General features: G+C 44.0%; 1 protein-coding gene across 8 annotated transcripts in view; it reads left to right on the forward strand.

The window, feature by feature from the left end:
- Positions 1-26,969, forward strand: part of LOC138297158 (tyrosine-protein phosphatase non-receptor type 9-like) — a 766,145-nt gene that overhangs the window by 550,031 nt on the left and 189,145 nt on the right. For all 8 annotated transcript variants that reach the window (XM_069236649.1, XM_069236659.1, XM_069236681.1 and 5 more), the window contains one exon: positions 11,796-11,865. In XM_069236649.1, coding sequence (XP_069092750.1) covers positions 11,796-11,865 — 70 coding nt within the window. The remainder of the gene's footprint in view (positions 1-11,795; positions 11,866-26,969) is intronic.

A 26,969-nucleotide genomic window follows, 5' to 3' on the forward strand; every position in this document is an offset into this window, starting at 1 on the left:
TATGCTGGATAGTGGAGCCTTTTGGCTCCATACCTACACTGTTACGCTCTGGGAAATGTGCGGGGCCTAAATAGGCTCCACTCTCGTGCGCTGACCTCACTTTCTTTCCATGCCTCCAAAAAGCAGATCCAGAGCTTCCTCTTGTCTCTCGAAGACAGCTTACCTCAATTTTCCAAAATTCAGATAGTGTGCAAGTGATGTCACCTTAAAAAATCACAGGTTTCAAGCTCTGAAGGGACTGTCGCAAACGGATGTCTATGAGGGATCCTCATCAGGTGTGCCTGAGGTTTCTGGGCTCGAGCCATGTCTCCAAGATCTGCAGAGACTGCATGCCACTGAACCTGAAGGCCATTAGGGAACGCGAGGTGAAACTTTGTCAGCATGCATAAGAAAACTCACCACCGGGACATCTCCAAGTACTGTTCCATGTGGAAGGTTTGATCTCAGTCCTGCTCTCGGATTTGACGGAGCCTCTCTAGAGGGCTGGTCTTCATTAAGTCTTCAGGTAAGTGCAAGAAGGATGAGCAGTCGAGGCGGAGTTCTGCACCTTCTCGCTACTGACAGTCCCTTGAGCAAGCTTGTAGACGGCATCAGCAGTCTCAATCCTGCATTTGAAGTTGGCTGACTTTGGAACCAATTCTTCAGGTGGTCCTGGCATTACCCAAATTTTCAGGCCCTCCAGCCATGCCACACCAGATCAGAGTTCCTCACAGCTATGCTCCTGCATTTTGTTCTGTATAGACTCTTTCAGTCGTGCCTTTGGGCTCCAGCTGGTCTGTCCGATCCTCTATTGCCTCTGGCTTCTGCTCCCAGTGTCAAAAGCCACACTGGGCCCAGTTATATCGACCTCGCCACCCAGAGAGATTGCCACAATTGTCCCTGCTGACACCGACTCAGATTTGACTTAAATTGTGCTTGTATCCAACCAAGCCGCCCATTTCTGCTCTCTTCCTACCTCAAGGTAGGTTAAAAATGTTACATTCCCTTTTTGGCACAGACTCTGATAACGGTTGTGACCAGGATGATGGGTTCACTCAGTCCTATCAGTGTGACAACTGGTATGGAGACTTGTAGGAGGCCAGTGGGCTAGATGCCTCCCCAGCAACCACTTTTTTTTCTTTCCTCCTGGGCTGAATATAGGAGAATATGCACCCTACACCATGGTCATGCACAATGCAGACAAAGACCTTGATCTAATGTTCTGACTGAGGTCCTGCAGCTGGGCCAGACTTATTCTGAACCTCTCCTGCCCTTCATCAAGGCCGTTTTAGGCACTTGGGCCAAGCCCAGCTCTAACCTGTGAGTTAACAGACAAATTGCCATGTGCCACCGTACTGCTCCAGGTGACTTCACTTTCTTGTCCCAGCACCCTTCTCCTGGAAGTCTTGTGATGCAGGCTTCCACCAACTGTTCCAGTCCGAACACTTTTCCTACCAGCCCTCATTATAGGGTATTGAAGTGGTTGGAGATATTCAGTCGCACCACTTTTCATCCCTAATTTGGCCCTGTGTACTGTTAATGCTTCCTGTGTGTACGGCCATTATAATCACACCATTTGGGATTCAGTGGCACAAGTCCCTCCTGGTGTGCAGGTAGATCTTGGCCCTGTGCTCTCTCAGGTGCTTCAAGATGGTTGTGATGGGGCCAAGATCACAATTCGTTGTAGCTTGGACACTACTGATTACATTCAGCTTGGAATTGGCACCAGCATTTCCATCTGCTGCCATGTGTGGCTGTGCTCAGCTAGGCTCTCTGGCGATGTGCAGTCCTCCTTGATGAAAATTCCCTTTGATGGGACATGCCTGGTTGGGGACAAGGCTGACCCTGCCCTGAGAATAGGGCCATCACTTGCTCTGTATTCCTTTTCACCCTGTCTGGCCAAGTGCACCAATTCCAATGCTACTTTTGTGCCTTTGGTAACAGTGTTACTTGCCACCAGCTTATTCAGCTCATCAAGGGACCCATCAGTTTCACAGGAGAGGCCAAGGTCAACATCCTCCCACACCCCCTGCTTCCTCCTAACCCTCATATCCCGGGCAGCCTCACCTGCCAAACCACTAAATTGTACCCATACATGGCCACAGCAGAATCTACTGATTTGTATATGGATTGGCAATCAATCACATTGAACAAAATTGAACAAATGGGCCCTACAAAAAGTTTTAAAAGGCTATGCATGGCCCTCTCTTTCATCCCCGTTGTACCTCTGCCGTCCACCCAACGATGGACTGAGGACCACCTATAAATTTTGCAGCAGGTAGTGCAAGCCCTTTTGTTCAAAAGGGATGTTGAAAGGGTGCTGATGCCAAAAGTAGGGCATGATTGTTCCTGCTACATCCTCATGCCCAAGTAGGATGGGGGCCTTCAGCCTACACTGTCTGAAGTCTCTGAATGCTTTCCTCTGGAAGTAGCAATTCATGATTCTCATCCTGGCCCAGATCTTGTCTACCCTCAACCCTGGAGACTAGATAGTGGCATTAGACCTTCAGAACTTCCATTTCCATAAATCTGTGCAGCTGGCCCATCATCGCTGCCTGCAGTTTGTGGTAGGAGAGGAGCGCTTACAGTTTGTTGTGCTCCCCTTTGATCTCACCAGTGCCCTCCTTGGTTTCATGAAAATGATGGCGGTCATGGCAGCACAGCTTCAGAGGTGCCAGTCTTCCCCTACCTCGACCACTGGCTTTTGAAGGCTGGCTGGCTCCAGGTGGTCGTCACCCTCCTCCAGTCTACGGTGAACCTCGTGTCCTCTTTTAGGAACACTATCAACATGCTGAAGTCACACCTGACTCCTTTTCAGATGCTCCTTTTCATTGGAGCAATTGTGAACACGGTTTGATTTTGTGCCTTTTTCCCGGGAGAGTTCAGGACGTCCAGGCTATGTTCCCGATATTTCAGTCTGTGTCCTGGATTTCATTGAGGTTGACTTTGAGGCTGCTGGAACTGATGACCTCCTGCTTCCTGCTGATCACGCACGCCAGGTGAAATCTGTGAGCTCTGTGGTAGGGTCTGAAGGCTCAGTGGACCCATCATCAAAGGGACCCATCCGACCACCTTCAGATGTCTAAGAAAACTGCAAAAGGCCTGCAGTGTGGTAATTGTACCACCATTGGATCAATGGCAGGCAGCTCTCCCTTGCCCAACCATTGCTGACAGTGGTGACCAAAGCATCACTTCTGGTATGAGGCTGCCATCTGGTAGACGTGGAGATCAAAGGCCTCTGGTCTCTGATGAAGTCCCGGTTCCCCATCAGCCTTCTGGAGCTGAGGACTATCCACTTAGTTCTCAGTGCCTTCCTTCTTTCCATCCAGGGGAGGCTAATATGGATGCTCATGGACAATGCCATCTCCATGTGGCACTGCAACAAACAGGGCATGGTGGGGTAACCAACCCTCTGCCAGGAGCCCTTGTGCCTCTGGTAGCAGCTGGACCACTAAGAAAGTTTCCTGGTCATGAACCACATGAGTGTCATTGAATGTCAGGATGAACAAGCTCAACCAACGGCGCCTAGCGCATCAAGAACGGCAGTTACACCTGGAGGTAGAGCAGTATCTTTTCCGTGAAAAGGGAGAACCTTGACTCCGTCTAGTTGCCACCACCGAGAATGCACAATGTCAATGCTTCTGCAGTTTTCAACACTAAACAAATACAAGAGCAACCCAGAATGTCCACATGGACCTGTGTATAATGATCACAAACCATATAAAACTCATTTTCAGTCAATTTAAATATTATAGCAGAAATATGTTGCTGCTGGTTAACTCATAGAACAAATTTGTAAATGAAGACGAACATCATCTGTTCAGAATATTTAAAAAAAGCTCCACTGAATCCAGTACCAACAGGATATGTGAAAAAAGAGTGAGAAAAGTGACACCACACCATAAAGCAATAAAGAAATTGCTTATAGTTCCGTGTTCTTTGGTGTATCTCACAAAAGAAAGCCTCCTATTAAGTTATAATGTATGCTTGTCTGTACACTGATTGATAATTCAAAACATAATCGAAGAGGTCTTGTCTGATCTTTTCTCACTTGGGGATCACTGTTTTCAACAATCACTCTTTGTTTATTTTCCTAAAGTATGATTATAAAAATGATTTACCATTATATGCTGATGCAGCTTCCAAAACATTAGACATGTTTTTCACACGTGTTGGTACTGGATTCAGTGGAACTTTTTTTTCTAGACAGATGATTTTTGCCTTCATTTAAGAATTTTTTGTATGAGTTAACCAGTAGCAAGATGTTTCTGCTATAGTAATTAAATTGATTGGTAATTAGTTTTACATGGATATATGATCTGCAGTTTCCAAGGCATCTTTCACTCGGAGACACAAGTGGAACTCATGTATGCCTTTCTGCCAGTACCACTCCTACCCTGAGTTCTCAAGAACATCAAGACAGACTAGGCCCAAGTCATCCTAGTGCCTCCAGATTGGGCACAGAGAGTATGATATTCTAAACTCCTGGGCTTGAGCATAGGTCCTGATCAGGCTACCTCTCTGGGAGGATCTGCTGTTGAAGCAACAGGGCAGGGTTCTGCACCCGGACCATCGCAACCTCCACCTTCTTGCGTGGAGATTGAGCGGCGAGAACTGAACAGTGGTTGATATCCTACTGGCAGCTAGGTCACCCTCGACAAAAACTGTATGTTCGATGGCATGTGTAGCTGCAGATACACATGCAGTGCACAGTCTGCCATCTGGTGTTGGGCTCGGAGTGTTACAAGTTGTTTTTCTTCGAAGAAGTCTTTTCGAGTCAGGAGACCGAGGGACTCCTCCCATTTCGATTCCATTGCGCATGGGCGTCGACTCCATCTTAGATTGTTTTTTTTCCGCCATCGGGTTCGGACGTGTTCCTTTTCGCTCCGTGTTTCGGGTCGGAAAGTTAGTTAGAATCTCGGAAAAAAATGTCGGTATTGTTTGCGTTCGGTATCGGGTTAGTTACAACAAATCGACACCGAATTTTGAAGAGCTCCGGTGGCCCTTCGGGGTTTTTTCGATCCCCCGTCGGGGCCTGGTCGGCCCGGCCACGTGCGACTTCAAGGCTGAAGGAACGGACCCCATTCCGCTTCTGCCCAAAATGCCATCACAAGTATCCGTATACGGATCACCATCTGGTCTGTAACTTGTGCTTGTCCCCCGAGCACAAGGAGGATACTTGTGAAGCCTGTCGAGCGTTTCGGTCGAGGAAGACGCTGAGAGACCGAAGAGCCAGGAGACTACAAATGGCGTCCACGCCGACAGGTCAAGATCGTTTCGAGGAGGAAGAAGAAGCTTTCTCCGTCCACGAGTCGGATTCTGAAGAACTCGACGCCGAAGAAACACCCAAAACCGTGAGTAAGACGTCGAAAATCAAGACTCACGAGAAGTCCACAAAAGCCCAGGGGACGCCACCGCCAACAGGCCATGGCTTAACCCGAAAAATAGGTGACCCATCCAAGGCACCGAAAAAGGGCATGCTGGTGTCGAAGTCATCCGACTCCGGTCGAGATACCGCCACACAGCAACCTCGGAGCCGAGACAGCGGCTCCGAGAAACTTCGGCACAGAGACAGCGGCACCGAAGAATTTCGGCACCGAGACACCACGCCGAAAACAAAGAAGGTTTCTTCGGAGCCTAAAAAGACTTCCGAAAAGGTTTCGGTTCCGAAACAGCCAGCCTCGGAGCTGAAAACTAGTTCCTATACAGAGGAACAAGGATTAACCTCCCAATTACATAGATTTGGAGAGGAGCTTCAAGCTGTAGAGCCTGACTACACGCAAAGAAGGCTTCATATTCATGAGGACACAGGGAAGATAACCACTCTTCCCCCAATCAAAATAAAAAGGAAACTTGCCTTTCAACAAAAGGACAAGCAACCACAGGCAAAGGTGGCAAGGAAAACAACCCCACCACCGTCTCCACCACCATCAATACATGCATCACCAGCAACAACTCCACCACTGATACACTCACCAGCTCATACTACAATGAGTCAGGATGATCCCGATGCATGGGACCTTTACGATGCTCCAGTGTCTGACAACAGCCCAGACTCCTATCCTACAAAACCGTCACCACCTGAGGACAGTACATCCTACACACAGGTGGTCGCAAGGGCAGCCGAATTTCACAACGTCACCTTACATTCTGAACCAATTGAGGATGACTTTCTGTTTAACACCCTATCCTCCACCCATAGCCAGTACCAAAGCCTTCCCATGCTCCCAGGAATGCTAAGACGTTCAAAACAAATATTTCAGGATCCAGTTAAAGGCAGAGCCATAACTCCAAGGGTGGAGAAAAAGTACAAGCCACCGCCAACAGATCCAATCTATATTACAACACAACTAACACCAGACTCAGTAGTTGTCGGGGCAGCTCGTAAGAGAGCCAACTCATACCTCAGGAGACGCACCACCTCCAGACAAGGAGAGCCGCAAATTTGATGCAGCAGGAAAAAGGGTTGCAGCACAAGCAGCAAATCAATGGTGTATTGCCAATTCACAAGCACTTTTGGCAAGATACGACAGGGCTCATTGGGATGAAATGCAACATTTCATCGAACACTTACCCAAGGAGTTCCAAAAAAGAGCGCAACAGGTGGTGGAAGAGGGACAAAATATCTCAAATAATCAGATACGGTCTTCCATGGATGCAGCAGATACAGCTGCAAGGACAATAAACACTGCGATCACGATACAAAGGCATGCATGGCTGCGCACTTCAGGGTTCAAGCCGGAAATCCAACAAGCTGTGCTCAATATGCCATTTAATGAACAGCAATTGTTTGGGCCGGAGGTGGACACTGCCATTGACAAACTCAAAAAAGACACCGATACAGCCAAAGCCATGGGCGCACTCTACTCCCCGCAGAGCAGAGGCACATTTCGAAAAACACCTTTTAGGGGAGGGTTTCGAGGTAAACCCACAGAAGCCGCAACCTCACAAACAAGGCCTACTTACCTGGGTCAATATCAGAGGGGAGGTTTTCGGGGGCAATATAGAGGGGGCCAATTCCCAAGAAATCGTGGAAAATTCCAAGGCCCCAAAACTCCTCAAAATAAACAGTGACTCACAAGTCACACAACCCCATCACATAACACCTGTGGGGGAAAGACTAAGCCAATTTTACAAACTTTGGGAGGAAATAACAACAGACACTTGGGTCTTAGCAATTATCCAGCATTGTTATTGCATAGAATTTCTCCAATTCCCTCCAAACGTCCCACCGAAAACACACAATATGTCAAAACAACATATAGATCTTCTAGGACTAGAAGTTCAAGCATTGCTACAAAAGGACGCAATAGAATTAGTACCAAATCTACAAAAAAACACAGGAGTTTACTCACTGTACTTTCTGATACCCAAAAAGGACAAAACTCTGAGACCAATACTAGATCTCAGAACACTAAATACCTACATCAAATCAGACCACTTTCACATGGTCACATTACAAGACGTAATCCCACTGCTCAAACAGCAAGACTACATGACAACATTAGACCTAAAAGATGCGTATTTCCATATACCAATACATCCTTCACACAGGAAATACCTAAGGTTTGTATTCCAAGGAATACTTTACCAATTCAAAGTGTTGCCATTCGGAATAACAACTGCGCCAAGAGTTTTTACAAAATGCCTGGCAGTGGTAGCTGCACATATCAGAAGGCAGCAAATACATGTGTTCCCGTACTTAGACGACTGGTTAATCAAAACCAACACGCTAAGACAGTGTTCACAGCACACAAAATATGTCATACAGACCCTTCACAGGCTAGGTTTCTCCATCAACTACGTGAAGTCACACCTTTTGCTGTGTCAAACACAGCAATACTTAGGAGCGACAATCAACACAGCAAAAGGGATTGCCACTCCAAGTCCACAAAGGGTTCAAACATTTCACAAAGTAATACAAGCCATGTATCCAACACAAAAGATACAAGTCAAAACGGTAATGAAACTCCTAGGCATGATGTCTTCATTCATAGCCATTGTCCCAAACGCAAGATTGCACATGCGGCCCTTACAACAGTGCCTAGCATCACAATGGTCACAAGCACAGGGTCAACTTCTAGATCTGGTGTTGATAGACCGCCAAACATACATCTCGCTTCTATGGTGGAACAGTACAAATTTAAACCAAGGGCGGCCTTTCCAAGACCCAGTGCCACAATACGTCATAACGACGGATGCTTCCATGACAGGGTGGGGAGCACACCTCAATCAACACAGCATCCAAGGACAATGGGACATACATCAGAGGCAGTTTCACATAAATCACTTAGAACTGTTAGCAGTATTTCTGGCGCTGAAAGCATTTCAACCCATAATAACCCAAAAATACATTCTTGTCAAAACAGACAACATGACAACAATGTATTATCTAAACAAACAAGGAGGGACACACTCGACGCAGTTGTGCCTCCTAACACAAAAAATATGGCATTGGGCGATTCACAACCACATTCGCCTAATAGCACAATTTATAACAGGGATTCAGAACCAGTTGGCAGACAATCTCTCTCGAGATCACCATCAAACCCACGAATGGGAAATTCACCCCCAAATACTAAACAATTACTTTCAAATTTGGGGAACACCTCAAATAGATCTATTTGCAACAAAGGAAAACTCAAAATGCCAAAACTTCGCATCCAGGTACCCACAAGATCAATCCCAAGGCAATGCTCTATGGATGAACAGGTCAGGGATATTTGCGTACGCTTTTCCCCCTCTCCCTCTCCTTCCATATCTAGTAAACAGGTTGAGTCAAAACAAACTCAAACTCATACTAATAGCACCAACATGGGCAAGGCAACCTTGGTACACAACACTACTAGACCTTTCAGTAGTACCTCATGTCAAACTACCCAACAGACCAGATCTGTTAACACAACACAAACAACAGATCGGACATCCAAATCCAGCATCTTTGAATCTAGCAATTTGGCTCCTGAAATCCTAGAATTCGGAACCTTAGATCTCACACAAGAATGTATGGAGGTCATAAGACAAGCTAGGAAACCTACCACTAGACACTGCTATGCAAACAAGTGGAAAAGATTTGTGTATTACTGCCAGAATAATCAAATTCAGCCAGTACACGCATCTCCAAAAGATATAGTAGGATATTTACTACATTTGCAAAAATCAAATCTAGCTTTCTCTCCCATAAAGATACATCTCACCGCAATATCAGCTTACCTGCAAATTACTCATTCAACTTCACTATTTAGAATACCAGTCATTAAAGCGTTTATGGAAGGCCTAAAGAGAATTATACCACCAAGAACACCACCTGTTCCTTCATGGAACCTCAACATTGTCTTAACAAGACTCATGGGTCCACCTTTCGAGCCCATGCATTCTTGTGAAATGCAATACTTAACGTGGAAAGTTGCATTTTTGGTTGCCATCACATCTCTAAGAAGAGTGAGTGAGATTCAAGCATTTACCATACAAGAACCATTTATTCAAATACATAAAAATAAAGTAGTTCTAAGGACAAATCCAAAATTTTTACCAAAGGTTATCTCACCGTTCCACTTAAATCAAACAGTAGAATTATCAGTGTTCTTCCCACAGCCAGATTCTGTAGCTGAAAGAGCACTACATACATTAGACATCAAAAGAGCACTAATGTACTACATTGACAGAACAAAACTAATTAGAAAAACAAAACAACTATTTATTGCCTTTCAAAAACCTCATACAGGAAATCCAATTTCAAAACAAGGCATTGCTAGGTGGATAGTTAAGTGTATTCAAACCTGCTATCTTAAAGCAAAGAGAGAGCTGCCTATTACACCAAAGGCACACTCAACCAGAAAAAAAGGTGCTACCATGGCCTTTCTAGGAAATATTCCAATGAACGAAATATGTAAGGCAGCAACATGGTCTACGCCTCATACATTTACCAAGCACTACTGTGTAGATGTGTTAACTGCACAACAAGCCACAGTAGGTCAAGCTGTACTAAGAACATTATTTCAAACTACTTCAACTCCTACAGGCTAAACCACCGCTTTTGGGGAGATAACTGCTTACTAGTCTATGCACAGCATGTGTATATGCAGCTACACATGCCATCGAACGGAAAATGTCACTTACCCAGTGTACATCTGTTCGTGGCATTAGTCGCTGCAGATTCACATGCGCCCACCCGCCTCCCCGGGAGCCTGTAGCCGTTTAGAAGTAGATCTTGAACATTTGTACATTTGCAAATATATTACTTTAACCTTTATTATGTACATACGTATTCATTCCATTGCATGGGCACTATTACTAACATACACAACTCCTACCTCACCCTCTGTGGGGAAAACAATCTAAGATGGAGTCGACACCCATGCGCAATGGAATCGAAATGGGAGGAGTCCCTCGGTCTCGTGAATCGAAAAGACTTCTTCGAAGAAAAACAACTTGTAACACTCCGAGCCCAACACCAGATGGCGGACTGTGCACAGCATGTGAATCTGCAGCGACTAATGCCACGAACAGATGTACACTGGGTAAGTGACATTTTCCACACCCATCGTTTGCACAGATTTGTGGCTTGGTGCAACTCTTGCCATATTTATCCCCGGCAGGCCAAACTATCTGATGTCTTTGTTCTGGGCACAGTTAAAGGTTATATTTTGGCCTTCTTATTGTTGCAAATCAGCCCTTGTTTTTTTATATCACCACTTCTGATGCAATATTTAAAAGGGTTGCAATACATTTGTCCCCTTTTGTCGTGCTTCAATGTGACCTTAATCTGGTCCTGACATATCTGATGTGTATGCCGTTTGAATCACTTTACATTTGTCCCTTATGGCTCCTTACCATCAAGACTGTATTCCTCATTGCCATCACCTCGGTATCTTAGTGAGCTTCAGGCCCTTTGTGTCAATCCACCTACCACTTCCTTCTTCCTGGACAAACTGTTGGCACGCAGGTCCCTGTTCTAGACATTTGTTCGGCAGCTGTCAGCATCCTTCCGTACTTTCAGAAAGCATTATTGCCTGAACAGTCAGTTTTGCCGGAAGGGCCGTTTTGCCTGCTCAGCCCTGCAGGACTTTTCGTTTGAGTCCATTCACACACCCACATCCGAATAGGTATTGTTTTGGTATCTATTTAGAAGGTGAGGAATCTATGGATAGAAGTCTCTATCAGAAGAACAAGTAAACTACCTTTGGTAACACTTTTTCTGGTAGAGACTCTTTCTAGCCACAGATTACTCTCCAACCCTCCTGTTCTGTGATTGGACTCTCTCCATTAATAAGTTACAAAGTCTAGGAACACTGTCTACCAGTTTGCCTTTTCGGGTCTCTGTCAGGTGTCTCAATCATGAAAGCAACTGACAGCGCATGGGAGTAGCTCCTATATGGGCCTGCATGTAATTTCTAGAGAGGTTTGGTGTCAGTACAGAGCCGCAAGGCACCCCTTTATGGCGCAGAGCGGTACTGTTGAAAAGTTCTCAAATCCAGTCTGACACTTGGGGAATATTCAAAAGGAAGCTGCAAATAGATAGTCTTTACCAGAAACAGTGTTACTGAAAATAAGTAACCTGTTCAGTAGTCTAAAAACAAGCTCAGTTTTTTAAATATAAATATATATATATATAAGAGTATGTTTATGCTGTTTATTGCTGTGTTAACATACTGGGGATTCCCAGCCTAATGTTAGGGAATGATTCAAGTATGTGTATGTATGAAATATACCAATGCTACGGTAATGTAGTTACGGGTAGACAATTTATTCCTTACAATTTGAAATGTCAGATACAGAGGTTCTAAGAGTTAAAAGTACTTTTTTCATTTATTTAGACGACAGATTACATCAATGCAAGTTTTATGGATGGATATAAGAGGAAAAATGCGTATATAGCAACACAAGGTATGGATTAATCATATAATTTGTCATAATAACAACATATGCAAAAGAGCAGTTCAGTTCCCCTCAGTTTGGAGGTTTCATTTTTTGTGTGAAGTATTTTTAAACTAGTTTCTTGTATTCTAAACACTATAGAAACAATCACTGTGACATGACTGGTTCCATCTGGAAGATGCATAAATTAAGGCCATACTAGGGATATTCAAACATCACAATACACTGTTCCGTGAGGAAGAATGTGTTTTCACTGAGGCTCTGCTAACCAGAACCTCAGTGGTTATGCTCTTTCTGCTTTCCAAATTTGTCACTAACAGGCTACTGACTAAATTTACCAATTCACATTGGCATAGTGGTACGCCCATATAATTCCCTAGTATGTGGTACTGAGGTACCCAGGGTATTGGGGTTCCAGGAGATCCCTATGGGCTGCAGCATTTCTTTTGCCACCCATAGGGAGCTCTGACAATTCTTACACAGGCCTGCCACTACAGCCTGCGTGAAATAACGTCCACGTTATTTCACAGCCATTTACCACTGCACATAAGTAACTTATAAGTCACCTATATGTCTAACCTTCACCTGGTGAAGATTGGGTGCAAAGTTACTTAGTGTGTGGGCACCCTGGCACTAGCCAAGGTGCCCCCACATCGTTCAGGGCAAATTCCCCGGACTTTGTGAGTGCGGGACACCATTACACGCGTGCACTGTACATAGGTCACTACCTATGGTAAACATTTTTCTACTGATTTGGGGAATTTATTTATTCGTCCTGACCGCTGTATTCAGTTAGTTTTCCAAAATAGAGTTTAGAAGTGGTCTTAGCAGCCTTTGAAATCTAGAACTTAATTTCCTATAATGATGAATGACAATTCTTAAGAGAGCAGGCTGCCCCACTACACAGAGTGTTATTAGGCAACACGGAAACGCTTTGTTCATTACTATGAACAGTCGTGATCACCTCCTGCAAGGCATTCATACATAGTGTACTATCTTTATTCATTTTAGGAAACCGACCTAGCTTGAACTTGAATTCGATTACAGTTGTCAGCAGTAGCAGCCAACATAAAAACAGGCAATCAATTTATTTTTGGAAAATCCTTGTCCTTAAAGCTGCTATTAGAAAACCTACTTCATAAAGGAGCATAGCCGGGTGTATTGTGCAGTGCTTTCTGATTTGTTATGCAAGTGCAAACAAACATTCCACAGAGATTGAACATGGAAATAATGGGCTACGCTTTCTTTCGTCAGCAACGTCCCACTTATGTATATTTGCACAGTAGCTACGTCGTCATTTGCTTGTACATTTACAAACCATTACTATGTGGTATATTCTGGAAAAAAAAAGTAACCCCAAGTGGGTCATATGGTCTTAAAACACTATTTTCTACAGCTACTTTTACGTTTCCCTCCGTTTCAGCCTTAAGGGTATGGGGCACTGCTTTTAATTCTGGTTATAACATGTTATCTGGAACAGCCCACGCTGCAAATGGAAAGTGTCTTGTGCAGAAAATGCAACAGACAGCTGGTTACAGTTAAGTAACACTTCTCATATTCTCGTGGCATAGTTTATATTTTTGCCTACAGCGAAGTGCCATCAAATTGAATGGGGCTTGGACCCTGTGAACTTCTATATCTATCTATATCGACACCTTGTATTAATCGACTCAGTCTTGTGAGAGTGACTTGAGAAAGCAAAACTGGATGCCCAAGAAAATGCTGACTGGGCGTTAGGCCTTAGCTCGTGGAATGCTCAGTACTTGGAAAAAGTCCGAAGCAAGTCTTCTGAAGTGGTGCTTTGACCAGAAAGGAATTCAGAGTAGTAACCTGGCTAGTTGGTTTTATTTATTATTATTTATGTACCTGGTCCCTATCCTCTTGGGCAGCAGAGGGCCTTACATACAACTAAGAGAAGAGTACATATACGAACATTAAAGGGAGTGATGTACAAAAGGAAATGAGAATCATGGTAGTTTGTCAGCTACATTTTGAAGTGGTAGATTTTTAGTTCCTTAGCGAAGAGGAGATGTTTAGTTCCTTAGCGAAGAGTCGGAGGTTCTCATTCATTCCAATTTGATTAGGAATAGTATTGCAAAGCCTGGGGATAGGCAGGAAAAAGTCTGCTTGAATATTTTGCTGTTTTGAATAGTGCAGTTTCCAGATTTAGTCTGTGTTTGCTCCTAGTGTTTATGCGGTCTCTGGTAAGTTGAAGTTTGTCAATCAGATATGAAAGTTGGCAAGCATATAATGCTTTGAGTGATGGAATCAGTCCACTCCAAGACAAGTACAATTTGCCTCCATGTGCTTGAGAAAAATGTGTGAGTTGAACTTCGTTTGATTTAAAGATGGCTATGCAGTTCCACAGGTCTTACATGTTTAACAGATTAATGCCCCACTTTTATTGTGCTCATAATGGCAGCTAATAAAGAAGAGGAAGAAAGTGAGTGTCTGAGATACTGCAAAAAGGAGAGTATGATAGCTCAGCGAAAGGACTGAATCGCACTCAGTTGTGCAGCTGGAGAGCAGAGGGGCTGTACCGTAGGCGAGTGCTACAACAGTACTGGTAGTTCCTTGTGTACCATTTGTTCAAGTTACACATTTGGTTGATAACACAAACCGTTAAAAAATATAATATCCAAAGGTCAAAGCCTTACTCAAAACAAGGTTTAGCCACAGAATACTACTTCTGTTATACACTATGAAATTCTGCTAGATTTGCATGCTCTGCATTCTTCCATCATCTCATGGTTGGTTTTGGAAGAGTTTATTTACAGAGTTTTTCCCCAGGGCATTGACATCAAGAAAAGATGACTCACTATGACGTTTACAATAAGCCCACAATGCCCCCTAACATAGCCCCAATTTCAGTTTCTATATTTCTGACAGTGGGCTTGGGAGTGTGTCAAGACAGCCCTCAAAAAATTGCAAAAAGGATGCTGAATAATCTCCATAAATGTGTGATGTTAGTAATTGCAGGGTTTTCTAGGGGCCTTCAACATAGTAGGATAATGGTAAATACTGTAGTCGGTGGCTCGGAGACTCCTCACCACCATTAGCAACAAACATCCGGTATACATGTTCTACCTCCAATGAGACCACAAGTCGGAAGACTGTTATGCTGGTTCTCTTTTCAAGCTAAAAACCCTAGTTCACAAGTCTAAAAGGCTGCTGGCACTCTATGCTACAACAGACATTTTGGGGAAGTAAGAAGCTGAGAAGCAATAGAAAAGTGCTGTATTGATGTATAAGATGGGGCTTTCAATGGAAGAGGAGTTAGAGGTTTCAGAGGAGGCTCAGTGGGAACACCAAGTTGATCGGGACATCAAAGAAGTTTGAAGATAGTGGATCATCTCACTAATGGAGGTCTGAACTTAAGTCAACACTGCCCAAAAGTAAGAAACTTTCAGAACCTTCAAACCAAAAGGTAACCAAATCTCCAGTAAAAACACTGGAGACAAAAACTTTGCATGAAATAGAAGGATTGCATAGAGAGACACTTCACAGTGAAAGAAAGGTCTGTTGAGGAGGATGTTTGAAAATCCCTTTCTGCTGGGTCCAAAGACCAGAACAATTTGAAAGATTTGACTAAGGGTGTTGGCTCCACTTTGGAAGATGAATACGCTTTAATAGGATAAGAAAGGCACTTGCCTTTGAAGGATAAGCAGCAAGGGGACAAGAAATAGTCCAACATCACAGATGGCGAGAAGCAGCAGTAGGCTTTTAAAGTCCAGGTTAAAATAATCTCATTTAAAAGAAAAGACCTTTTGAGGAGGCCACGGCAGCAACCGAAATACCTAAAACCCTAGGACTAAAAGGAAGACAGAGACAGAACACACCGCCTCCCGAGTCTAAGATGTGTTCCACACATATAAGAGTTTTAACACAAGTCTCAAGAGGGTGATAAAGAGAAGATGCTGTTGATACACAAGGAGATCTAGAGGAAACTCAGTATGATATCCAGGAAAAAGGAGAAGCCTTTATGGGAAGATGTTGATGCTTACTCTTATCACAGGAAGAGGTGGACATGTATCCCTGGAGAGCATTTCTTCTGGATGACTTCTCTGTTACTATATCGTCAGCAGATGGTTAAAAAAAAGCTGCAGGTTATTTTGGGGTACAAATGGAGATCAAACAAAAAAGAAAACGCCTCTTGAAAGAGGCTAAGAGGCTGTCAGTCCTCTACAGTGGAAGACTCAATGCATACCTATGTTACCATTACATTGCAGCAAAGCTGGGAGGTTTGTTTTAGCCCCTGTATCTCAATGCTTTTCACATTAAGGATTGAGAGTGATAAAACATTGTCCCCGGATCCACAGTATACAGGGAGTGCAGAATTATTAGGCAAGTTGTATTTTTGAGGATTAATTTTATTATTGAACAACAACCATGTTCTCAATGAACCCAAAAAACTCATTAATATCAAAGCTGAATATTTTTGGAAGTAGTTTTTAGTTTGTTTTTAGTTTTAGCTATGTTAGGGGGATATCTGTGTGTGCAGGTGACTATCACTCTGCATAATTATTAGGCAACTTAACAAAAAAAAATATATACCCATTTCAATTATTTATTATTACCAGTGAAACCAATATAACATCTCAACATTCACAAATATACATTTCTGACATTCAAAAACGAAACAAAAACAAATCAGTGACCAATATAGCCACTTTTCTTTGCAAGGACACTCAAAAGCCTGCCATCCATGGATTCTGTCAGTGTTTTGATCTGTTCACCATCAACATTGCGTGCAGCAGCAACCACAGCCTCCCAGACACTGTTCAGAGAGGTGTACTGTTTTCCCTCCTTGTAAATCTCACATTTGATGATGGACCACAGGTTCTCAATGGGGTTCAGATCAGGTGAACAAGGAGGCCATGTCATTAGATTTCCTTCTTTTATACCCTTTCTTGCCAGCCACGCTGTGGAGTACTTGGACGCGTGTGATGGAGCATTGTCCTGCATGAAAATCATGTTTTTCTTGAAGGATGCAGACTTCTTCCTGTACCACTGCTTGAAGAAGGTGTCTTCCAGGAACTGGCAGTAGGACTGGGAGTTGAGCTTGACTCCATCCTCAACCCGAAAAGGCCCCACAAGCTCATCTTTGATGATACCAGCCCAAACCAGTACTCCACCTCCACCTTGCTGGCGTCTGAGTCGGACTGGAGCTCTCTGCCCTTTACCAATCCAGCCACGGGCCCATCCATCTGGCCCATCAAGACTCACTCTCATTTCATCAGTCCATAAAACCTTAGAAAAATCAGTCTTGAGATATTTCTTGGCCCAGTCTTGACGTTTCAGCTTGTGTGTCTTGTTCAGTGGTGGTCGTCTTTCAGCCTTTCTTACCTTGGCCATGTCTCTGAGTATTGCACACCTTGTGCTTTTGGGCACTCCAGTGATGTTGCAGCTCTGAAATATGGCCAAACTGGTGGCAAGTGGCATCGTGGCAGCTGCACGCTTGACTTTTCTCAGTTCATGGGCAGTTATTTTGCGCCTTGGTTTTTCCACACGCTTCTTGCGACCCTGTTGACTATTTTGAATGAAACGCTTGATTGTTCGATGATCACGCTTCAGAAGCTTTGCAATTTTAAGAGTGCTGCATCCCTCTGCAAGATATCTCACTATTTTTGACTTTTCTGAGCCTGTCAAGTCCTTCTTTTTACCCATTTTGCCAAAGGAAAGGAAGTTGCCTAATAATTATGCACACCTGATATAGGGTGTTGATGTCATTAGACCACACCCCTTCTCATTACAGAGATGCACATCACCTAATATGCTTAATTGGTAGTAGGCTTTCGAGCCTATACAGCTTGGAGTAAGACAACATGCATAAAGAGGATGATGTGGTCAAAATACTCATTTGCCTAATAATTCTGCACTCCCTGTATTAAATCTCAGATAGAATCGGATTTCCTAATGGAGTCCACATCGAGAAAGAGGGGTCAATCCCCAGTAACAAAGGTCACTCCTCCAGAGACCTGAGTCAGTACGGAGAAAATGGATAGTGTAGCGGCAACTTAATGATGCATAGATAATTCTAACACCCTATTGAACAGATATAAACTCCTGAAAGTGGATTTACTGATGGCTACATATTCCTGCAGATTCCTCACCTTTTGAGTATCCCTATACGCCAGTTTGAACAGAAACGTTTTTAATAACTGTCCCACATGGACAGGGGGGTCTCTCTACACGGATCTGTATGCAGCACTGTGTGATGTCACTGGAGCCATAAAGAGTCCCCATTAGCATTAGCAATACAGATCTCTGCAACCAAATTCGAAGGAAGACTGTCAGCATTTACTGGCTCCATCTAAGGCACCACTTCAGACTTCTCCTTCAATATCGGCACCTCTTCTGACTCCAGATCCTGAAGTACCGAATGAAAACACCGACCTCTGATCCAGTGCCTCACCCTCAGCAAGGAGGACCCAGCTTTTCCGAGTACAGATTCCAGTTGCTTCTTGAACGCCATGTTTACCATTTTTAATAGTCTGATGTTCTCATCTGGTGCTCATGCAGGCCTCATAGGTCTAGTGGCTAATTCTTTGGGAGGCTTTTTGGCGGCTTACCAGAAAGTGCCCTTTATGCCTTTCATACAGATGTCCCAGACAACCTGGCCAGTGTAAGTGGAAGTTCCTCAAAAGAGGACACCATCGCCTTTAATCTCTCTGCCCATGGAGATATCACTTATGACTCAGACAGCCTCCACTCTGACATCTCAAGCATCGACTCTGGTGCCACTTCTGACTTCTCTTGTCAACATTGCTGGTGCCAATACCGTTGTTGCCTCAACCTTCTATACTCAAGCTCAGTGACTAATAGAAGAAGGACAAGATTTCCTTTGGGAACTAGACTTCCAAGAAGAAGAGAAAGAAGATCCAGGTGTTATCCCACCCTTTCTACCCCAACCAAATTCACTTTCGGCAGAATATATTAGTCTTCTCAAGCAGGAGGTACTATCCCTCCTTCGAAAAGACACATTGAAATTCGTTTCAAAGCCGTAACGGGGTTAGGAATGCTACTCAAGTTATTTCCCCATTCCCAGGAGAGACGGTCATTTATGTCTGATCCTGGACCTCAAGATTTTGAACTGGTTTCTCATACAGGAAACGTTCAAGATGCTGATCCAGCTCAGTTGCTTCTTGCACTGGAGAAAGAAAACTGGATGATGTCAGTCTATTGCAGGATGCCAATGTCCCCATCCCTGTTCTGTAGTTGTACGGTAAGTTTCTTCGCTTCACTGTAGAATACCATCACTATCAGTTTGCAATCTTTCCGTTTGGCCTCAATTCCGCTCCTCCAGTCTTTGCGAAGGTGATGGTGGTGGTTGCGGCTCATCGCAGAAGGTTGGGAATATCAGCATTCTCTTACTAGGACAATTGGCTCATAAAAGTAAAATCTCCAGAGTTTGTGTTGTATCACTTGCAGATAACAACTGAGTTGTTCACTCTGGGCTTTTCCATCAAAAAGCCCAAATCTCATCGGGAGCCTCTGTGTACCCTGTTTATATGGGCAGTACTGGATACAACGGTGAATCGAGTGTTTCTTCCTCCTCGGAAACACAGACATTCAGGCTATGATTCTGATGTTCCAGAATGGAACAACTATTCCAGTATCGAAGGTCTTACGCTTGCTAGGTCAGCTATCCTCCTGCATTCTGTTGATCGCCCATGCATGCTGAGGCATAAGGGCCTTCCAGCGGTGCCTCCGTAGGCAGTGGTTCCAACACAATGGAGATCTACAAGCCGGTAGACTCTCCAGACACACTTCTATGGTGGGGTGTGCTCAGCAGTCTCTCAAGGGAAACCATATCACCTTCCATTTCCGGCACCACAGTCCTACGGATGCCTCCACCCAAGGTAGGGAGCACAACTGAAGGAACTGGAGAATAGGGACCGTTGGTCTCCAGAAGAACAGTTGTTTCATATAAATCTGTTCAAAATTGCGGGTGATAGGTCTGGCTCTCACGGCCTTTCTCCCTTCCTTTCGCAGTCAGCTCGTACGAGTTTGATGAACAACACTGCTGCAATGTGGTACATCAACAAATGGTGGGGAGGGGGAGAGTTGACTCTTCTCTGCAGGGAACCTCGTATGATTCTGGCCCTGGGCTAACGATCATAAGATTTGTGTGATAGCAAATCACCCAGCCAGAGTTCTCAATGTGCATGCAGACGTCTCAGCCAGCTTTACTATGGGGGACTCCTCAGGTGGACCTTTTGCCACTTGAGAGAACGTGCACTGCCCATTGTTCTGCAGCCTCAATTGTCCGATGGAGGAAGTGTTAGTGGAACTGTTTCTATTCAGCTGGAGCTCCTAGCTGCTTTACACGTTTACTTCCATACCCTTGGGTATTGAGGAAAATTTGCCTTGACTGGGACTAAGTAACCTTGATCGCCTCAGACTGCCCACAAAGAGTGTGGTATGAAAACTTCAATCACTTCTCCCTCTGCTCCGTCTCCCTCTCAGAGCAGACCTCTTCTCGCAGTCCCTGGGGCAGGTTCCACACCCTCCCCTCAGAGCCTGCACCAACATGCCAGGAGATAGAGCGCAGCAGCCTGAGTTGCTTTTTACTCCTCCTTAATGTGGTGGATGTTAGTTTATCATCCAGAAGACACTTCATCAAATCTGCTTATGCTGTCAAATGGGCTAGATTTGTTAAGTGGTGTGATGATAATTCATTAGATCCTTTAAAGGATATTTTACTTTCTCTTTTGGCAGGGCTGCACAATTGCCACAGTTAAGGGTATTTATCTGCTCTTTCAGCTTTTATCTGTTTACCTGATCAATATTCTCTCTTTCAATCTTCTGTTGTTTTAGGATTCCCTAGAAGGTTTACAAATAAATATCCTCTCATTGCCATTATTATGCCTCAGTGGAATCCTATTTTGGTTTTAACTTTTCTAATGTATTATCTTCTTGAACCCCTTTTAACACTTAAGATGATTTTTCTTATTGCCATTGCAAGGAGAGTTAGCAAGCTGCAAGCCTGGAGTGTAAAGCATCCATCACAACTTACTTCCCGGATAAGTTGGTATTGAGAACGAGGGCTGCCTTCTTGCCAAAAGTGGTTACTGTCTTCCATTTGTGTCAGTCCATCTCCCTTTCCACTTTCTATCCTCTGCCCCATCCACCAAAGAGGAGGAAAGACTTTGTCGATTTGACCCAAAAAGAGCTCTGTTTCTACGTGGAAGGGACACATGAATTCTTACTGGACGACCAGCTTTTTGTGGGGGTACATCAGGAAAATGAAGGGGAAGACATATCAGAAAAGGACACTGTCAAGAAGGATCATATTTTGCATTTAGAGCTGCAACATCATGGCACACAAACAACCACCTGAAGGTATTTGTGCTTAGTCTGCGAGAGTTAAATCTTCTACCTCTTCTTTAGCTTGAAGAATCCCTGTAATACATATTTGTAAAGCAGTGAGTTGACACTTTTTCAAAACATTATTGTTAAATTCCAAAGTAAGGAGGGACAGTCACTTTGCTCGTTCTAGTTTGCAGGATTCTTTTGGTATAGACAGTCATGCACCTTACTCCGAGTGTTGAGCTGCTTGGGTATTCTATTCAGACAGTGAGGAATCTGCAGATAGATGTATCCATCAGAAGAACAAATTACTTACCTTCAGTAAAGCTTTTTCTGGTGGCTACAGTATGTACTGAGGATTCCTCACCAATCCATTCTCCTTATTGTTGCATGAATGTTTATCCCAAAGGAGCCTGTTTATGTATATTTAGTATGTATAACTATATTAATATCTTTATTTTATTTAAAAAAAAATTAAAAATGCGCATACAATTTTGAAGTTAGTTCCATCCTCTCGCCTCAAAGGCTCTTAAAATATTGGGTGGAAACTAACATCAGCACATCGATGGGGGCTCTTAATGACACCAGTGATGTCATCTTGTGACGCATGTAGATACCGACACCCACTGCCAATGTAGGAGAGCTACCGAAAATAATTTTGCCTAAGCTGGCGCATGGAGATATTCAAAAGTAAGGACTTTGCTGATAAATACTGTAGGCTTTACCTTGTTCATATGGAAGATTTAATGAAGCATCTATCTGAAGAGTTTCATAAATCTGCATCATACCCTGCAGACACTGCAGACAGACCACTGTCAACAGGCACAGTGCTGCGAAGTCTCACTTGGTTGCTCATACCAGGATTTAAACGTGAAACGTAATCTAACATAATGGATATGTCCTTCACTGGGGATCACCTGTTATGTCCAGAGGCTGAGCACTCTCTGGAGAATATTAAACAGGCCAACAAAACTGCAAAATTAATTGAAGCATTTCAGAAAATGAGGCCCATTCATAAGAAAGGGTGCCTAAGACAGAAGATGACAAGGCAGGCAGCTTTAAGCAGCACCTTTTGAAAGGGAGAACATACGGTCCAATAATCACCACAGTAGCAATCCTATCACAACAAGCTCACCTTGTGTGGGAGAGGGAAAACTAGGAGTCAGACCTCAAGAGGGCCTTCCTCTGTCAAAATGATTTCATAAGACAGCCATCAATACACAGCACCAGTAAGGAGTAGAATAATTAACTTTTCAGTTAAGTGCCTGAGTCAATGGTAACAGAAAACAGGGTGCTGAACCTTATCAGGCACTATTATTGTATAGAGTTCATGTGAAAACCACCTGCAGTTAAGTTAAGGACGCAAAGAAAAAAGAAAGAGCAAATTCACATTCTTCGCAAGAGGTACAAGAATTGTTACAAAAGGGTGTGATAGAAAATGTTCCAATAAAGGAAAACAACAGTGGAATATACTCGGTATACATTTTTTAAACAAATGTTATTGCATTTTGAGTGAGTAGGAAACATGTAGGATTGTTACATCCAGTACTATCTTATTTAGTAGCCTTTACCGAATAACATCACTGCATGAAACAAACATTACATGGTTGGTGAATTGTTTTCAGGAAATGATAATTGCGACGAGACATAAAGATCAACTAGCAAGGTTGATGAATGAAGAACAACACAATTTTGTCAGTAATGCAACAAGGAAAATAAGTCTCAACAACAAAATAAAAATGACTGTATAACCCCTCTGCTGCCCTGTCCGCTCTTCTGTTTATCAAAACACTATACGTTTCCCTCAGGGAGCATAAAAGCAATAGTTCCAGTGTTAGGTCATTGTGCCATATAAATTGGCAGCCTAGAACAATATCTGGGTCAGTCTCACAGTATTCCACTGTGCCTAAACATGGAAAGATCAGTCCACATCTCATTTTGTACTTTAAATTGTTCTAGCATGGCGTCCCATGCAATGGCTATGGGATGACTACTGAGTCCCCAGTACTCTTCCCTATGGAGTGCTTGGCTTTCCGAAGAACCCTAGCACCAGACCTCTTCACGCCAACTTGCAGCCAAGGGTGCAGTGGAGATTTCCAACATCTTGTTATCTGCCTCTTGGCCAAGAGCAACGCTAGATCCACAAAATGCGCCATCTTTCTTGCAGATTTAGACCTCGGGTAAAGACCCAGAGACATTGGTCCACCGTGTCCCAATGTGCTGTGCCTGTCAGGGATCTGAGAGAATATCAGACTTGTGCTCATAACGTTCCCAAAGTGAGGCATAACCATAACATATGTACTAAGGATGCCGCTCCTCTTAAGCAACGTGGACATGCCGCTGAAGCTGTGCTGAAAATTCTGTGCAATTTAATCGGTGTTAAATATGCTGTATGGAGAAGCATAAAATGAATATACTTAAAACTTATGTTTCGAGTATTATACTGGAATATTCTACCTCCAAACCATTCCTTGTCAAGTAGGGCTCAGCCCATGTCAGTTTCACACTGTGTGCATCATGGGACGAACAAATTGTGTAAATGGGTGCGAAGGCCTCTGTCTAGCCATTTACTCAAATGTCTACCAGTTTTCATTACATGCATTGTCTCGAAAAAGTTGTGTGGTGGGTTCAACACTCCACAGCGCCCAGTGGCTGTGTACATAGGGCAATATGTTGGGGTGTATAAGGAAATGAGCTCCAAGGAGATCTTGTTTTTGCATGAAATCTTGATGTGACTAGTTGGCCATTATCAAATAAGACGACAATCACCTAAACCCGTATCTCCTCCCAGGGTGCCAGCTTCTTGGATGTAAGTGTACCGAGGAGGGTAGGCAGTCCACATAGAGAATTATTTGGGGCCTATGCAGATATGTTAATTGTGTAACAGGGTACATGTTTCCAAAATAAATAAATATGGCATTGTGTAGAAGTATAGGGAGCTTGGGAGGGTATGTAACCCCTGGCAACAGGAGTCTGTGTAAATGACCAGAGCGTGGCATAGATTTAGTATAACCAATTTCCTGCAAGTGTACACCTGCCAGCCAGTGAGAGAGCCATAGTCATTGGGCTGAGAGGCAGTAGGAATGACAATTGGGTGCACCCAAGCCGCCACTTGTTGTTGGCAATTGTAATTTTGAAAGACTAACCCAACGTCTGCCAGGGCCCCCATGTATGATCCAGGAGAATGGAGTCCAATGTTTTGAAGACAGAACTCGGAATAATCATAGGTAAATTAACAAAGTAGTATGATAATTTTAGCAACATGGTTATTTTAGACAGGGCTAGGCTGCCTGTGATAGAGGGAGGCTAATCCAGAATTTCACCTGAGCGGGCAGGGCAGCTATGGCTTTAATTAGATTCTCACACAACAGATCCTTAGGGGTTGTGTAGATCTTAATTCCCAAATAGCAAAATGTGGAATGTGCTGCTGGTATAGTCTGATCGCCCATAGTAACTATGTCGCGAGTTGTCGTCATGGAAGAAAAATGCATATGATTTGGAGTGTTCGACCTGAAGACCAGACATCCTCCCAAACAAGTGAAGTAATTTGGCGATTGATGTAAGGTCCATGTGTAAATACCTAATGTCTACCAGGATGTCATCAGCATAGGTAGAAACTGCATGCATGCTGGAGCCTCTTGGGATAGCCCAATGTTTAGGTTCCAGCCTGGGTGTGCCAAAGGTTCCACTGCTAACACAAAAAGCAAAGGTGATAGCGGACAACCCTGACGTGTACCTCTGGACGGTTGATATAGCGTTGAAATCTAACTGCCTGTTTAACTCTGCCTGTAGGAATAGCGTAGAGCAACTAAATCCAGTTAACAAAGCTGTGGGGTATATTAAATGCTCTCAAGGCTGAGAACATATATTCCCTCTTTAAGGATTGGAAGGCCTGCTGACGGTCTAGGGAAAGACAATCAGCGTTTGGGAATTTACTGTGTGCAATCTCAGGAATAATGAACAGCTGTATGATATTCATGGAGATGCTCCTATGGGGGAAAAATCCACATTGGTTGGTATTAATTAATTCCTAGAGGAGAGGAAGACGCCTTATGGCAACACTTTACTAAGGATCTTATGAGGTCAGTAGTGAAAGTGGACAATATTGGGAGAGGTCACCTGGGGCTCGGCCTGGTTTAAACAGGGAAGTAACTAGGGCCTGTTTAGTGGTTGGGGGCAAATTATCTGCTTTTAGGGACACAGGGTATACTTTCTCCAAGCGCTGAATTAACTGGAGGCAAAGTTTGATTAAAATTCAATTAGCAAACCATTGTGTTTCGTTATGTGCCATCTCAGTAACTGCATGTTTTAGTTCAGTAGGTATTCAGGGTGCTTCCAGTGACTTACTGGCTGAGGGGGATATTTTGGGTCAGTCTAGACTATTAGTAAAATCACGTCTAGCAGAAGGTGGAAGGAGTGGACGGGCATGGTGGAGTGCAGTTTCATACGTGTAGAAAGCTGATCTGGTGTGTGGTGGACAACTATAGTGTTATCACCTTATACCGGGTCCAGGTATCCCCTATTACTGAAGTGTAGGCAGTGTCTAGGAAGCCTGGGTTCTCTAGGTAGCTTTGGATGTGCAGCCAAGACTTATCTATGAGACAGGCAAAGCTTTGCAATACCTCAATAGTCACATTGCACTATCCCACATAAAAGAACCACACAGTGTTACTATAATAAAGTACCTTTATTTTATAACACAACTACTAGAATACTGAATAGACAATCACCCAACTGGAGGTAAGTAAACACACTATTATAAACACATTAGCGATCAGTAAAGAGCATAGAAAGCAATACACATTGGCAAAAGTATAGGTAAATAGTGAGGGCCTTTAGAGAAGGGCCAAACCACATACCAAAAAATTGGGATGTGAAGGGCAGTCCTCCACCCAAGGAAGTGGAATCAGTAGAGGGGAGCTGGATGAACTAGGAACTTAAAGAGGTGAGTACCAGAGTGGCCCCCAGCGACCAGGAGAGCAGAGGTAAGTACCTGGTTTTCCTCAAAACCAACAGGAGGACTTTGGAAAAGGCTTATGCAAGACCCAACCAAGGAAGGGGACCAAGTCCAGTTTGTGTTGGAGTGTCAGGTTGTGGCAGGAGCCACTAATAACCCTTCTGTGGATGCAGGACCAGGTCGACGGTGGACAAAGAAGGTCGGCAGTGCAGTACAGGAGATGGAGAGGTCCCAGAAGTGATGCAAGTGACGTCCCATGTCGACGATGAAGTTGCAATTGGTTAGTGGTGCTGAAAAACCACCAACAAGCCTTGGCAAATGTAAGAGACGGGGAAGAAGGTCTGCCAGGTTCAAGAGGACCAGCAAGATCCAGGGGGCTCGACCCAAGGAGAGGAGTCCAGCCTGACCCTCAGAAGCTGGGAGAGTCACAAGAAGAGGAGGCAGCCAACACAGACAACCAACTGGCAGCAGTCAGAGGAGTCGCAGTGAGGCCCACACAGCACACCTGAAGAGGAGTCTCACATTGCTGGAGCAGGAGGTATGAGACTGTGCTTTGCAGGTAGGAGTGCTGGGGGCAGAGGCTACACAGAGCTTGAAGATTCCTTGGAGGAAGAGCAAACAAGCCTTAATAGCTGCAAGGTTTGCGGTGCACAGGGGTACTGTCCTACAAGGAGGGGCTAGGTGTTTCCGTCTCCCAAATTGAAACGCTGGTATAGAGGACTAAGTGGACCACTCCAGACCACCACCTGTGATGCAGAACCCATGCAGTTCTGGAGTAGAGCAGATCCACGCAGCCGGTCATCGTTGAGGTATTTGCCTGCAGATGCAGGGGAGTGACTTCTTT

The sequence above is a fragment of the Pleurodeles waltl genome, chromosome 1_2 (assembly GCF_031143425.1).
Source record: "Pleurodeles waltl isolate 20211129_DDA chromosome 1_2, aPleWal1.hap1.20221129, whole genome shotgun sequence".
Classification (NCBI taxonomy): Eukaryota; Metazoa; Chordata; class Amphibia; order Caudata; family Salamandridae; genus Pleurodeles; species Pleurodeles waltl.